We start from the raw sequence: 15,917 nt of genomic DNA, 5'->3' as shown, positions 1-15,917 counted from the left end.
TTCTGCACCACAGAGAGAACGTCCACCCCCTCCTGCCAAGCCTCCCCCTGATGAAGAGGAAGATCAGCATGTGGAGAAGAAGATAGGCCATGGTGCTTCCTGTGAGGTATGTGAGGCATGTTTTGTAATGCATGTGGTTTAATGAACAGTTTTACTAATTTGGAAGGAGCCAGCTATGACACTGCCTCCTTTGCAAGTGGATGTGGGGTTTTCTCTCACTCCAGCATTGCTGCTGTCACTTGCCATGGGAACTTCCTTTGTGCAGTTCTTCCAGGGCACCTTTGTGTTGACCTTCAGCCTTTACTTGCCTATTCTTGGCTGGGAATTCCCTTAGGAAGTAATTTGTCTGAATCACGTTGTCATGTGGACTCTTGCCCACTTGTAATGATCCCACCAAATGCATCCTCACTTGAAGCTGAGACCCAGAGGACCATTGCTTCCTGCTTCCTCTTAGCTTCCAGCTGTGGAGGAGATGCGTGGGCTTCTGGGTCCTACTGATGTCAACAGGGAGAAGGGGCTTGAATTCAGCCAGAAATCTGCCACAGCAGATGTTAAAGCAATTTTCTGCAGAAGTCAATGCATGGGAGCTGCTTTTGGGTGAAACCAAAGCTTTCCTCTACTGCATTGTTGCTCCTGAGCTTCCTATTGCTCATTTTTACTCCCCTCCCTGTGAACCTCTGAGAGGCTTCTGCAGCAGCCCTGTGCACAGGGATGTCTGAAACCACAGATGTGTCTTGGCAACTTCTGTGGACACCCAGGAAAATCTTCAAAGCCAAACTCAAATCTTGTGGATTTTCTTGCTTTTCCAACTGCAGTGGGTTGTTTGTAAAGTGTGTTCTGCCCTGAGCTGTCAGAGCAAACTGGTTCACCAGATGCTTTGAATGTGCTGATCTGGTGAAGTTCCAGCAAGGAATAAGTGGGATCTGTTTCCTGAAGTATGTTACATCTACATGAGACATGAGGAAACACAGACCTGACTTCTTAGAGATCTCCAACCAGCACATAAACAGTGAAATTGGAATGTGATATTGTGGGCTGATCTCTCCACTGCTTTTCAGATGGTTTTGCAGGCTGTGATCCCAGTCCCATGACAGCTCTGGGCAGAGGAGAGCTGGGCAGCAGGTCAGGGCATAATTGGAAAGCAGAACTTGTTCATGATGATAAAACACGAGGAAGGAAAATGTGCATTGGCTGCTCCTGCTGGGTTATCTTGCCATGTTTAATTAGAAAACACCTGCTGGGTTGTCCTGCCAGGAATGCCTTTGGAAACATGATCAGTTAAAATCTTACTGGCAAAGAGACTTGTACACAGAGTCACTGGGAAGATCTTGATTTGCAACCAGTTTCATTGATATCATTTATAACTTGGAAATGACCTTTTAGATGTACCCCTAAGGCAGCTTTGGGTCTGATCCTTTTTCTTTGCATGCTGCCTCTGGGGTGTTTTGCTTGTTCTGCCTCTTGCCCAGTATTTATCAGCTCAGTGTCCTCTCTGGGTTGGGCAGGCATGAACAGAAATTAGTCTGGGGAATGCTGTAAACGTCTGGTTGCAGCATCCTGATCTGCCATCCCCCAAACCTGGGCTCACATGAGAGCCAGGACAGTTAGTCATTGAATATTCTGGGGTTGGGCCAAACCCTAGTTTCAAAGTAGTCTTTTTATGCTGGTGCCAAGACAGGGCTATCAGTCAAAGCAGATGTGCATAAGCAAGAAACTTTTAACTTCCATCCTGGAGAAACGTTGGTACAGAGAAGCAAAAGAGCTGATTGTTTGGAGGTGCTTGAGTGCCTTTTTTCACTATCTGCAGAAACCTTCTGGTTTGTAGCTGAATAACAGTTTGCATTGTCAAATTAAACTTCAGTTTCAGTTGTTTACTGCTCATCTCCGAAAGGGAAGTGCAGACAAAAGACAAAGCACCATGATTGCTCCAGCAGTTGGGTCTGGAGTTCTGGTGGGGGAGGAGAGAGAAAAGAGGCAAGTTACCTTTTAAAAAGTCTTTCAAAGCCCATTGCTCTGGGTTAAGCACACTTTAAAGAGCATTCTCATTATTAACATCCTACTTTGAGCCTTTGCTAATAGTGAATATTTATGCATATCAGCATGTTATAAATAAATGGAAGATGAGAAGACATTGTTTGATTTTTTTTTTTGCCTACAGAGCAGACACAGTTCTCCAGCAAACAGTGGTCTTGAAGTGCATTTCAACCTGAAACTCTATTTAAAGCTTGGAAGGATGAGAGTTGGAGAACACAGAGTAACCAGGCCTATAAATGCAAAGCAAAAGCTGGGAAGTGTGTGCTGCTAGGGAGCTCCTGCCTTCAGGTGCATTCATTTGACAGAGACAGCACAATAACCTGCAGGACTTTTAGGACTACACCAATCCCTGGCCTGAAGTCCAGGCTACAACTGCTCTGACAAGCTGCTGCTGTGCAGTATTTTTCCATGATCTCTGGCAAGAGCCTTTTACCTACTGTTACAGTCTGATGTTTTTGTGCCACCATCTGGGTAGAAGTTTTTGGGTTTTTTTTTCCTTAATTTGCTCATGATGAGCTCCTTCACCTGAAAAGGAGCAGCTCTGCCTGGCAGCTCATGCTTGAAGCAGGGCAGAATAAATCCTTTCTTTGTTGGACACAGCCTGTTTCCTCCCATTGAGAAAGTTGATTTAAAAGCCAGCTGGGCTTAGTAGGAGCACACAGATGTAGGGCTCTTCTCTGTGCTGCTGCCACTTCCCAAGACTCCCTGAGCTTCCAGGGCTCCTGGCAGGGTTGCAGTTGGGTAGGTACCTGTGTGTCCTCCAGCAAATCTTGGTGCTTTCACTTTGGGGAAGGATAGTGCTCACTCTGCTGTCTAGACAGTGGCAGTTCCAGAGGCTGTGAGCAGGACAAGAGCCTTCCTTGGGGAGGTTTTTTCAGAACTTTCTTGGCAGCAGGTAGGAATCACTCCCTTCCTGGCTTGGGTTTGACCCCACCAGAGTTGGCTGGAGGCAGATGTGGCTCTTGGGGACTGGGCTGCATCAACCTGCCAGGAGATGGTACTGAAAGGCAGCTTGACCATCCCAACAGGGTGCTTTGGATCCCAATTTAGCCCCGTTAGTACTGGGATGGCACTGGTGGTTCTGTAAGGATGTGGGGTGCCTCTCAGCCTTGGTGTTGAGATAGAACAACACGTGTGAGTCTGCAGCAAGACTCATGTGGATCCTGCAGCAAGATGCAAGATCCTGCACATGGATGGTGGCTTTCCAGAGCTGTTTGCTGGAGGTTCTGCCAACATCCCAGAGCAGCTGTAACCAGAGGCTTGGGGGAGCTGCACATCCAGAGGTTAAATTGAGTTTATAGAGTGTAGCCTGAGGGCTCTTTACTCCCAAATATCTGATCATCCTGAGGCTGGAAATGCTGGGTCTGAGACTTCTGAGAAGGTGGTAGAGATTTGGGGTTTTTTTTGTTTCCCCAGCCATGCCTCATTAGGGCCAGCAACTAAACAGTGAAAGAGGAAGCAAATTCCAACAGCAACAATAAGTCTGAGTTGGGATGAACAGGAATAAAGGTTTCAGCACTTTTCCCCTCTCCAGGCTGCCTGCAGTGAATTGCTTAGTTCTCCAAAGCTGTCAGCAACCTGAAATAATAGCAATAAAGGGGTTTTGGGTGGGTTTTTTAAGGTGGGGTGGGAAGTATTACATTTTGGACCTCACTCCACAGCAAAGGTGGTGCCTCTGCCAATTCCTTACTTCAACCATGGCATAAAGAGACTTGTGCTTTATTGCTGGGATAAATAAAGTTGCTTCATGGAACACTACTTTATTCTGTCTTTCTTTAGGCTTCTGTTGCACGAGGGAAGAGCAAGGGGAGTGGAGCTGAGGAAGAGGAACACCCTTATGAACTGTTGCTTACAGCAGAAACTAAAAAGCCTGTTGCAGTGGATAGGAAAACAAAAGGTAAGTGGCCATCCAGAAAAGCAGAGCTGTTTACTGAGATGCATTTAAGGGAAACATCAAGGGCAGAGAGTAATGAGAACAATTAAAGTCTGTTGGGTGGGGCAGCCAGGGTCTGGAGTGTAATTGTTTTCTTTCCTGGTAATCTTCATTTTTTATACAGGAGATATCTGAACGTTCCTGTACAAAATGTACACGGAGGAAGGGCAACTGGGCTGGTTTGATAACTAAGAGATTGGGAGGACCTACTCTGTTAATTTAAAAAAATAAGCATATCTTGTGGACAGTTGAGGAAAGGCAGAGGGGTGGAAGGCTCTGCAGTCTTGTTAGGAATGAGATGAACCAGTGCAAGTGTTTAAATAAGCCATGTTCTCCATCCAGCTGAATTTGAAGTCCTGCCATTGATATCAGATGATTGGCTCTGCTGTCCTGGGCTTCAAATCTCTTGATTTAAGCTAATTCAAAGATTTAAACAAATGCAGATGGAAACCAAAACTTGTAGAATAAGCCCTTTTGTAGAGCTTGACTGAAAATCCACTGTATAGCCAGGTTAAGCATTCAAACTCTCTTCTCCCAGAGGGACTTCCTCTGCTTTACAGAGGCTCTGGGAACACCTTGTCTCCTGTGCTTAGGCTGTTGCTGGGCTTTTTTTTGGCTTTCCTTCGACAACAACAACAACAACAGATTTGTTAAGAAGAAAAAGATCTCTTGCTTTATTCAAAAAGTCCTGAGCAGGAATTGGGAAGGATTTAGTTTGAACTCCAAACCTGGAGCTTTGAGGATGAATAGAGGATAATGAGGACTCATTGACTGCCCTATAAGACCCACAGCTTTTTTTTTTTTACCTTTTTGCAGCACCACAGCTTTCATTCCTTGAGTCCTGCTGCACTCCCAGCTTGTATAGGGTGGCACAAGAGGTCATTGTTTTCCCACCAGCATTTTTCCAAAGCCACTTGCTGCCAGAGGCAAAGTTAGGATGCTTTTCAGGTTGGTGCTTTGCAGCCTTGGCCAGGAACAGTCCTTGGGTGACAGCCATCAAACCAGCAGCTCTCAGGCTTTCTTTTCACTGCAGCTCTTGCTGGTTATTCAAGTGGGAGCTATTTCTGCCTGCCTTGCTTCTTTCTCTGGCTGCTGTGTCTAGGCTTGATTAATATGACTGAAGGTGTGTTATAATTATGTGTCAGATTAAAATTACATCTCAGAGTAATGTATCTGCCTGTTCTTCATGCAAATATCTTCCTCTGAACACCTGAAGATGGAGGTCCTGGAGGCTAAGCCCCATTTCATGGAGAGGTTGCAGGGGCATTAAGGATCCTGAGTCCTGTCCTTTAATGCACAGCTAGGAAGGGAACAGCTGGGACTTCAGGGCTGGCAGTCTGTGGAAAGTGTCACTGTGTTTGGAACAAACCTAGAGCACTTTCCACTGTTGAAGTGGGAGAAATCCAAGGGTGCAGTTGAGTTTGCTCATCTTTCTGAATGCAGTCAGCACTCTGGCAAAGGGTGGAGCCATGGATCCAGTGGAGGTGAAGAGCTCCTTGGAGGGGGCAGGGGTTGGACCCATTGTATTTCTCATCTTTCCCATTTCTGAAGCTTGCCAGGGCCATCCCCCATCACCCTTGGTGGTGAACCTGGTGAAAGGGGCACAATTGTTTGTCCCCCTTCTCCAGAGGGTACCAGCTGCTTCCCAAACCATCTCTGGGTGATCCCTGTGGCGATGTCCCCAGCTGTCAATGTCCCCAGCTGGCAGCTCTCCCTGTACTGCAGAAGCAGCTGAGCTTTGACCAGGCCCTCTCTCATCTTTCACCTGCTGTTTGTCTTCTTGAGGACTTCAGGCTCCTCAGCCCAGTAGGAAATGAGGCACTGACTGATTTTTACCTTCAGCACTGTTTTGTTTTGGTTTTTTTTTCCTTTTGTGTTGTTTCACCCTTGCTCTCTGTCATTACAGGTTGCTTCTTTCTGCACCTGAGTTTTGTAACTGCTCTGGAAGAGTGGATCAGCTTTGAAATCTGCTTTATTACCCTGGGAACAAAAGTAAATGTTTGGAGCTTTCTCAGTAGTTGGGGTCAGATGCCAGAAGGGCACGTGGAAGCAGACAGAGCCAAGCATGAAATGTGAGGTCTATGCTGATGGGAGGAGAAGCTGCATGTAGTGAGCAGCAGAGTTGTTTTTGCAAGGAGTTAAACAAGGACTGAGTGAGGGCCTGAAGCCTTCATTGGGGTGCTGGAGAATTTTCCCACCTCTGGATCAGAAGGGTCCTGGAGCATCAAAGGCAGCAGCTCAGTCCCAAGACAGAGCAAGCTGAAGAATGGCTTTGAATTCCTTCTTGGCCCTGGATCTGAGAAGTTTGGCTTCTAGAGAAGTTCTGGAGGAGATTTTGGTCAGAAGAAAAGGCCTCTGATTCTTGTGGCCTGTTGAGAAGGGCTTTTCAGGGCAGCTGACAGGCTGGATTTCAGGCATGCTGGTTTTAATGGTGCCTTTCATATGTGATAGCTGCCTTTGTTCTCTTGCTGCACGTTGTCTTGTATCCAGTGACCAGATGAATGTGGGATTATTCCCCTGGCTTTGGTTGCCTTTTGTGTAAGTTACAGCAGTTTGCTGTCACATGCTGGAGCATTAGGAAAAGTTGGCCTAAGGTTTTGGGCAGAGCATCAGAAGCAGTTTAGAGCCAAATGCTTTTGCATCCCTTTTGGTAAGGGAAGGACTTGTAATCACATGCATGAAGTCAGGGCAGTCAGACCTTGTAACCAGGCTTGTGAATCAGCCAAGAGTGGTGAACTGACCAGGAGGAGACTGTACAAACTCCTGCTGTGTTCAGACAGATCTGATGGAGGCTGAAAATGGAAAATACTTCTGAGCTTTGCTGTCTGTCTTGCTTCTCAGGAGAGTGCCACACGTGCTGTCAGCAGTAATCAGCTGCAGGTAGGACTGACTTGGTTCCTTCTGGTGGTTTTTAAAAAGTGGTATTTGTTGAGGTGCTGCTGTGCTGCTTCTGTAGGAAAGCCAGCTTGAAGTCCCTACTTTTGCCCCTCCTCCTGCTGGAGTTTTTCTTTGTTTTGGCTGGGCTCTAAACCAGATATCTGACCCAGTGATAAAAGACCAGACTTGCTGCCAGGAGATGTAAAGAAATTATCTTTTCAGAGCCAGAGTATGGCTCCAGCAGCAGTGGGATGGGTATTGCTGTAAGGAGTCTATGGGGACACAGAGGTGTTGCAAACCAAGGCTGGAAGAGACAGAAACCTCTTAGTTTGCTGTGAGAGGAATAATTGTGTAGAGCCCCAGCCTGGGCACCCTCCCTTGGTTTTATCCTGCCTGGGGGACAGATGTTTGTCCAATGTCTCAGGTCCAAGCCTGCATTTCTGCTGTCACAATGTACTTCAGGATGTTCAGTGCAGAATTTCATTATGATATTTATCTAAGCAACCAGGGCAGGGTTTTGTTCCCCTTTCTTGAAAGGGGAATAGAAGGAAGACTACAAATGGGCACAAGTTCAGGTAACTTGGAGGATAAACTGTCCAGAATGACTGAGTGTGAGACTAACCCAAGAGTGTACTGGACATTCCTGGGTTTCACATGCAATACCTTGCTGTCAAAATGAACTTTTATTTTAGTTTTACTGCAGTTGAGGGTTATTTTTGTGCCACTAAAGGAGCCACCCTAAAGGCCAGCTTCCCTCTCTGGCCTTCTGTGCTGCAGGAGGTAGATTTGCATGCTCCTCACTTGGCAAATTCTGGCATGGGGTAGCACAGGGAGCCTTTTCTGTAGGAAAGGTAGAGGTTAGCATATGCCCTCACTGGGCAGCTCCAACAAAAAGCAACTACAGTGACAGCTTCATTTGCCTCATCCAGGGCCATGAAACAAATCCTCCTGGTGATATATAGGGGAAGAAATGGGACCAAGGCAGGGTGGTTGCAGTTTTGTGTCGTGAGTTTAGGGAGTGCTTCATATCTGGAACCATCAGGCTGCTGGCAGGGAAGCTCTTAATTGAATCCTCCCTGGGAAGCAGGCAATCTGTCCCCAGAAAGGGGTTCCTGTTCCCATTAGGAGTTGGAAATTCCTCCTGTTGGTGAAACCTGCAGCAGGCGTTGGTTTGAGAAGTCAGGACCAGTGGGATGTCTGTGCTTGGGTGCAAAATGTGCTCAGGGACAGAAGTCCCTTTGTTAAGGACAATTCCCTTTCTGAGTTAAAAGGTGTAACTAGAGGAGGATGTTTTGGAATCCCTTGAGGTGCAGCAGATGGATGGAACTGGGTCTCTGTGTTTTTAATACCTCAAGATTATTTTCCCTTTTTCCAAAATCACTACACCCTTCAAAAAGCAGTAACTGTTCCCCTCTTGGTGTGAGAAGTGATCAGCACATCAGCTGAACTTATCCCAGGATGGCCAGTGGTGGTTCTGGCCTCTCTGCCAGCCATCTGGAGGTCCCTATAGTTTAAACCCCAAAAGGATTCCTTGAAACCCTAGGATCCCCTCAGGAGAACCTTTCATGTTCCTGCTGTGTCCACCTCAGTGGTAAAAAGGAGTGAGATTGTTCTTCCCTGCTTGTGTTGGTTCTTCTCTACGTGCTCTGAAATGTCTCCTTCAAGATGTTCCTTCACATCTTCTGAGCAAATGCCATTGCCCTTGCTTCACCCCTTCATTCCCTGGCAGCTGCCTTGTATTTCCAAGTCCTTCACTGGCCGGAGGAGGAAGGGCTGGCTGTGGTTTCTCCTCAACAGGGGCCCTTTTGTCAGGCTCTGGAGCAGGGTTTGGAGCACTTTGTTCTGGCTGGAACCAGTATGTGGCATAAACTTTCACCAGCCTCCTCTCTGCCTTCAGCAGAAATGTCAGTAAAGGTCAAGCTGGGGCATGGAAGAAAATTTCCAAGGAAGGAAAAGAGGTTAAGAAGGAAGGTTGTTGATTTTACAACAGCTTTTCTCTCCCCATCAGGGTAATGTGACAGTGTCCCTCTTCCCAGGTCAGTAGCTTTTTCTTCCTAATACCAGTCTGCCCTATGAGTGCAGCATGTCTGATCTCCTCTAAAAGTTTCTCTCCAGCATTACAGCTTCCTGACTTTATGCAAAATACCCAAACATGATCAGCAGTGGATTCTGCTGTTGGTGCTCCCCAGCCAGAGCTGGGTAGGATGCTGGTGACACCGTCTCCTGCAGGGCATGTGCCTCCCCCTTGGCAACTTCAGTTGCAGAACTTGTGGTTTATGTGCCCGTACATGATCATCAACAACTACTTCATTGTCCTGGAATCTTTAACTCGCAGGATCCAGGATGATATCAGCCCTCCCATCACTTGATCCCCGGGAGCAGCCAGGGCTGCCCTGGCAGTTACCCCGCGCTTGGGCTTTTGCTGCTCCTGACTCAGCTGCCAACCAACCCGAGCTGCTTTTAGCATTTCTGGGGAGTAAACAAATGCCTGCAAGAGGGACCAGCAATGCTCATCAACCACAGGGTGTGCGAGACCCCAGGATCTGAAGTGGCTGGCAAAGACAAATGACTAATTCAGTCCTTTCCTGCCTCATTTCTGGTGTGAGGAGCGACCGCAAAACCAGATGGGTGTTGGTGTTTGAAAGTGATCTGATGGAGCTTAGTGCTGAAAGGGGATGCTTGGGGGGAAGGAGCTGATCTCACTGCTGCTTTTAGTTAAAGATAAGCAAAATTCATTAGTGGATTTTGCCTCATTGAAACAAGGATTCCTTTGCCTTGGCTGCCCAGAGCAAAGCAAGCAATTTCCTCTGCACATCTAAACATCCTCCTTGCGTGTCAGAGCCACATCACCAGGGTGCTTTGCTTTACTGTTCCTTTGCAGCATTGTTTTGTGGTGACCAGACTGAAGAGGTGCTTCTACAGCACTAAATGGAAGTGGTTAATATTTGCAAGCAGTTACGGGCAGGTGTAGGAGTCCTCAGTAAACAAAAGATACTTGTTAGCTCTACAAAGTTTTGCTTTTACAGTTGGAGTGCACACGTGCAACGTGACCAAGGTGAGTACAGGGACGTCTGCAGGAGCTTGGCAATTGGGATTGATCAATTATTCATGATTTATTCAGGTCCCTGGTACCTGATATTAAAGATGCTGGTGCAGGACAGTGTCATGTTTCAGGGACAGCCCCTCTGTGCAGCTTGTAGATCAGACCATTCAGGGGTTTGTTTGCGAGAGAGAGAGAGACTTTTTGATCAAGTTCTTTTTTTTTTTTTTTTTTTTTTTAACTGCATAAACTGTTTATTTCTCTCCCCTGAGGAAGGAGGAGAGGTTAAACTGGGAAACCACCAGGGAGGAAAGCAGTGGTTGTTTTGGGGAGCGGATTTTGGAACGCACAGGTTGATTACAGTCCAGAAGTTTTCCCACCCTGCAGCCCGTGCCAAGAGCAGGGAGCTCTGCTCTAAATAACACTTTGGCCTTTATGGAAAAGTATCAGATGTTCCAGGAGCCTCCGTCTCTGCTTCTCCTACCTCACTTGCTCTCTCTGCAGGATATAGTTAGCACTTCTCTTAGCCTTATATAGCAAGGCCTGATAGTTAGTGTTAACAGGAATAAAACAACAAGGAGAGCTGCCAGATTGCATAAATCAGGCCAGTGTTTGGAATTTCATAAATGCCATGACTTTGGGTACAAGTTGAGCACGCGGAACAATACTGAACTGTTCTCTCTTTATCTCTCCCTCCCTCGCTGAGGGAGGGCAGGGAGAGATCTGGAATTTTGCTGCTTCTTCCATGTTTTTAATTTTTACTTTTTTTTTTTGTTTTTTTTTTTCCCCTTCCCTGTTTTCATCCCCTTGAAGACCACAGGAGGAGCAGTGGCAGCCACAGCCAGGACTCTGCTGACAGCCAGGACATCCAAGTTCCAGAGCAGTTTTCAGGGTTGCTTCACGGTTCTTCCCCCATCTGCGAGATAAGCGAGGACCCTTTCAGGCTCGTTTCCTCCACGGAGAAAGGAGGAGGAGGAGGGACAGAAGCTACCAGCCCCCCACCTGCTATGCAGCTGGAGGATGCTGACTTACCTGCCTCTGGATCACTACGGACCAACTCTCCAGACCAGAACCAGCAAGTGGTCTACGCCACCGTCCAGCACACGCACGTCACCCGGGCGGATCCTGCGACTCTGGTCACGCCCCACGTGCTGCAGCACCCCGGTGGTGCTGAGGAAGAGGGGGACAGAGCTGTGGGCAGAACCCACCCTGGGAACAAGCCCAAAGCTGAACTGAAACTCAGCCGCAGCTTGTCCAAATCGGACTCTGATCTCCTGACCTGCTCCCCAACAGAGGACGATGCCATGGGGAGCCGGAGCGAATCCCTCTCCAACTGCAGCACTGGGAAGAAGAGGCTGGAGAAGTCCCCGTCCTTTGCTTCGGAGTGGGATGAGGTAAGAGCTTGCTTCAGAGCTGCTGTGCCAGGAGGGAATCTGTACAGTATGAGCTCCTCTCTTCTGCATGGGCCTTCAGAGGGGTTCTGGGTGGTTTTCACTACTTTTACTAACTCTTGCAGCAAGTTAACAAGCAAATGCTCACTTGTGCATCTCTAGGGTGTTAAATGCCAAAATACAGGATTGGAGGAGGGCAGGATACAAAGTTGGAGGAGGGCAGCAGCAGAATTGCAAGAAGTGAGGGGCTTTTCAAACTTTTTTTAAAGTTGCTCAAATACAGGGCTTGGTTTCTTTTAGGCAAGCCAGATAAGTTCTTCCATCCCCAGGAGGAGGGAGTACTGGTAACAGTGCTTCTCAAAAATCTTTATGTTGACCTCCTGTTTCTAGTTCTTCCCCTGTGGAGTTTCTGAGCACCCAGAGGAAATGTTTTGTTCCTGGGTCTCTGCTGCTGGGGGATAAGCAGCATCCTGGGTTGATGGGGATGGAAGGAAGAGAATAATCAGGCTGTGCTTTGTGTATTTAATAGCTCCCACTTTCCTCTGCACGTATTTAATTCTGAGGCTTGTTAGAATTCACTTTATTGTAGTACAGGAGGGCTGTGGATAGTTAAATATTTCATGCTCAGAAAGTTGGCCCTGGTGAACCACTCAGGCGAGATTAAGTGTCCCTCTGAAATTCAGCACCGCAGCATTACTGAAACATTCTTTGGAGATGATTCTCTGCTGGTAGAGCAGCAGTGCTGCAGAAGTGATAAGCTCAGCTGAACCACTCTTTGTACACTGAAAGGAAATAAAACCCCCCTGGTGTGGTGCTGGGGGGTGTGGAGCTGTGTATGCCGGGCGTGTAAACTCCTGGGATGTTTTTACCCTGCTCGCCTCTCCTCTGGGCTCCCAGGGATGCCCAGCTGCCTCTCTGGTCCTGCCTCAGAGATAGAATCATCTTTTGGGGAAGAGGGAGGTGTTCCAAGATGCAACAGCAAAGGGGGAATCCCTCCTCAGTGTGAACCCATCTTGCAGCTCATCTACTCCCTCCCTGCAGCGTTTCAGCGTTGCCAAATAAATCTGTTTTACCCTGTTCTGGTTGTTGAGGCTTTGCTGTTAATTACCTGGGTCTGTTGTAGTGTGACTGAAAAGACTCTGCAGCAGACTGCTTATTTGAAAGGAGCAGATAATTTCCACTGTGCTTTTCATGCCTAACTGAACTGTTTACAACAAATGTTGAAAGGGAAGAGGAGCCTTTGGCTTTACAGCACTGCACAGCTTGGCTGGTAGCAGAGGTGAAATGTCAGGGTGCCTGTGCTTCCTCTGCACAGAGAAACAAACCCCTGGCTCTGCTTCCCTGCCTGTAAACAAAAAACAGCATTTTTCCACCCAGTGTCAGCCTAACAAGCCACGAGAGGGAAATCAGCTTTTCCTTCCCGTCGTGTTTAGCTGAGGAAGTCAGAGAAAGAATGTGAAAAATTCACATCTGTCTGCAGTGGGACAGGTCAAACTTAAAGCATTTGTACTATCAAAACCTGATGGTTTTATTTGTCTTCCTGGCTTCTGGTGTAATTTAAACGTTTTGTGGCATTGCTTTAATCTGGCAGTAGATTTGCCTCAGTTTCCCCATCTGTGAGGTGGCAATAACCTCTCTGTGCCAAATCCTTTAATTCCCACTGAAAACCACGATTTGAAGTGAGATATTCTTAGAAGGGGAAGTAGCCAGCAGCTTGCTATTCACTGCTTTTAGCTTGATTTGCTCTTTAATGTCCAAAGACTGCAGGGAAGCATTTGGGGTCTCATCCTGACTCCTGGTGTGTCACTGGCACTCTTTGATGCTGTCAGCAGGTTCATGGGGCAGAACAATTTTCTGTAGAACCAGCATAAAAGGGAGAGTCAGGAGTTACCTGTAACAGGGCAATTCTTGCTATAAAATAACCTAAAGCAGACTCCTGGGGTAGTTAAGAAATGGTGAAGATGCATCTGGAGGGAAACATTTGGGGTCCTGTTTTGTTGCAGTGATTTGTATGTGCAGAAAGGGGCTGATCTGACTGGTCATAGTGGCAACAATGAGATTTAAACATAAATGCAGTGCTGTTGTTGGAGGTTTAATTAGTTCCCTGAATGGGATAATGCAGCTGCTCCAAATTAAACACAACTTGCAGGCTCTGAATTTACCAGGCTGATACAAAACCTTGTTGAGCTGCCCCTGTTAGCAATGATTTGGCTCTTCCTCTCTGTTGAGGGGAAACAATGGCAGATTATGTGCACCATTCTCTTGATTTTAATGAGCTTTGTAGTGGCAACTGAGGAGGAAAGTGATCCATGTGCAGCTCTGTGCAACACGCAGCTGTAGCAGGCAAGCTGAGGATTTTGCCCACTGGCCTTGCCAGCAGTAGGTGTGTCTGTTCAGGGCTCTGGGGACTCAGGGAGGGACCTGTTTGTGTCTGTGGACAGATGGGATCCGTGGCAGAGGCTGAGTGAGCATCTCCCTGGGCCATGGGTGACTCTGCTCAGCTTGTCTGGCTGACCAGGGACTGGAGGAAGAGGGAGATCTGCAAAGGGTCACATCCCTTCCCCAGCTGAGTGCTGCCAATGCCCTTTGTTGGAAGTGGAAGGTGCTGCTGGCTTTGCCAAAAGGGTGGGATGGGGAAGAAATGATTCACTTGGCAAAGCTCATCCCTCTTCCCCAGTTGCAATTTCTGCTCCGAGGACCTGGCCCAAAGAGCAGATGCTGAGGGTGCTGCTTTGTGCTCCCTCCTGCAGAGGATGCTCAGCGTGTGTCCCAGCTGCCTCCTCACCCACCTCCTCCTCTATAGGAGCCCCAGCACACAGGGTGCCCCCTCAGCTGCTGTTGAATAGAAACTCTTTGCCAGCAATCCAGAGAAATTACTAAAAATTAAATTACTCAAAGCAAACAGCAATGCATTGACCAGGGAGAGGGGCGAGGACCAAAACTGCTCCATGCCTCTGCTTGAGTGGGAGGCAGGCTGGGGGTGAGGAAGGCTGCAAGGGGGTAGAGCTCCAAGTCAGCATAAATATTTGAATCCTTCCAAAGTTGGCTGAAGGCTAAAATGATGAATTTGTTTTTCATAATCAGCTCATAAATATTTAGCAGCCGGGAGATGAGCGTGTGGCAGTTGCAGCTCACTGTGAATTTTGTGTTGGAGAATAAACTGTGTTTGTGTTCCTGAAGGAGCAGGGGGGCTGTCAGCACCCAAGCTCAGCTGCCAACCCCCTCTCTGGGATCAGTTTGCATCTGCTCTGCCTTCCTCTGGAGAGCAGCTCCAGCCCTGCACAGCCACCAGCCAGCAAACCTTCCCTCCTGCAGACTGGTACTGGAGTCATAGAATCATAGAATCCTAGAACTGGCTGGGTTGGAAGGGAGCTCAGAGCTCATCAAGTCCAACCCTTGATCCACTCCCCCCGTGGTTCCCAGCCCATGGCACTCAGTGCCACATCCAGGCTCTTTGGAAAGATCTCCAGACACGGAGAATCCACTACTTCCCTGGGCAGCCCATTCCAATGCCTGATCACCCTCTCCAGAAAGAAATTCTTTCTCAGCTCCAACCTAAACCTCCCCTGGCACAACTTGAGACCCTGCCCTCTTGTCTTGCTGAGAGTTGCCTGGGAAAAGAGCCCAACCCCCCCCTGGCTCCAGCCTCCTTTCAGGGAGTTGCAGAGAGTGATGAGGTCTCCCCTGAGCCTCCTCTTCTCCAGCCTCAACACCCCCAGCTCCCTCAGCCCTTCCTCACAGCAATTCTGCTGGATCCCTTCACAGCCTCCTTGCTCTTCTCTGGACCTGCTCCAGCACCTCAAGCTCCTTCCTGAGCTGAGGGGCCCAGAACTGGACACAGGACTCAAGCTGTGGCCTCCCCAGAGCTGAGCACAGGGGCAGAATCCCTTCCCTGGACCTGCTGGCCACGCTGTTCCTGAGCCAGCCCAGGATGCCATTGGCCTTCTTGGCCACCTGGGCACACTGCTGGCTCCTCTTCAGCTTCCTGTTAATCCAGACTCCCAGGTCCCTTTCTGCCCCTCTGTGCCCAGCCTGGAGCTCCCCATGGGGTTGTTGTGGCCAAAGTGCCCAGCAAACCCTCCCTGACCCCTTGGGGTGTGACCCAGGAGGGGCTGAGGTGATTTGTCTCTTGGCTAAAAGCTATTTCAGGTCTGTTTGGATTAAAGGTAACAAAGACAGGAGTCCTGTGAACAGGCAGCTGCTCACCAAGGGCCAAGGGGTGTGCAACAGTTTTGTATCCTGAGCCTGTACTGTCTCATTGCTAGCAGCCAGGTTTAGATGTTAAATGGTTTGTTCTTCCCCTGCACCAGCTTCTGTCATGTGTTTCTCCAGGTCTTTTTTTCTGTTTGCTAGACCAGCATGTCTGTGCTGAAGAAGAGAGCCTGATTGAGATGAAGTAGAACTTGATCATTCCCTGAGCTGCCACAGCATCTTCCTGACAGTGAGAGTAATCAGCAGGGATGGAACCTCCAGGAGGGAAGCAGATGGTGGCCCTGTAGGGCCCTTAAGGATGCTGTAAAATATTCCTCTAAGAACTGTGCTGGCTTGAGAAGTCAGGCTGTGGCAAACACCATCCCTTGGGTGCTGCCAGGTTGGTGAAAGCCACAGATGGGGGTTGGGAGCTGCATCCTTTGCTGCCTGA

General features: G+C 48.3%; 1 protein-coding gene across 7 annotated transcripts in view; it reads left to right on the top strand.

Annotated features, from left to right (window-relative positions):
* ANKS1A (ankyrin repeat and sterile alpha motif domain containing 1A) overlaps positions 1 to 15,917 on the top strand; it is a 104,103-nt gene that overhangs the window by 39,507 nt on the left and 48,679 nt on the right. For all 7 annotated transcript variants that reach the window (XR_003988564.1, XM_030465372.1, XM_030465368.1 and 4 more), the window contains 3 exons: positions 14 to 106; positions 3,814 to 3,931; positions 10,698 to 11,278. Coding sequence is in view for 6 of the 7 variants with exons in the window: in XM_030465372.1 (XP_030321232.1) it covers positions 14 to 106; positions 3,814 to 3,931; positions 10,698 to 11,278 (792 nt within the window). In the remaining variant the exon portion in view is untranslated. The remainder of the gene's footprint in view (positions 1 to 13; positions 107 to 3,813; positions 3,932 to 10,697; positions 11,279 to 15,917) is intronic.

The sequence above is a fragment of the Calypte anna genome, chromosome 26, assembly GCF_003957555.1.
Source record: "Calypte anna isolate BGI_N300 chromosome 26, bCalAnn1_v1.p, whole genome shotgun sequence".
NCBI lineage: Eukaryota > Metazoa > Chordata > Aves > Apodiformes > Trochilidae > Calypte > Calypte anna.
The sequence above is the reverse complement of the archived record's forward strand: the minus strand, read 5'-3'. Positions and strand labels throughout refer to the sequence as shown.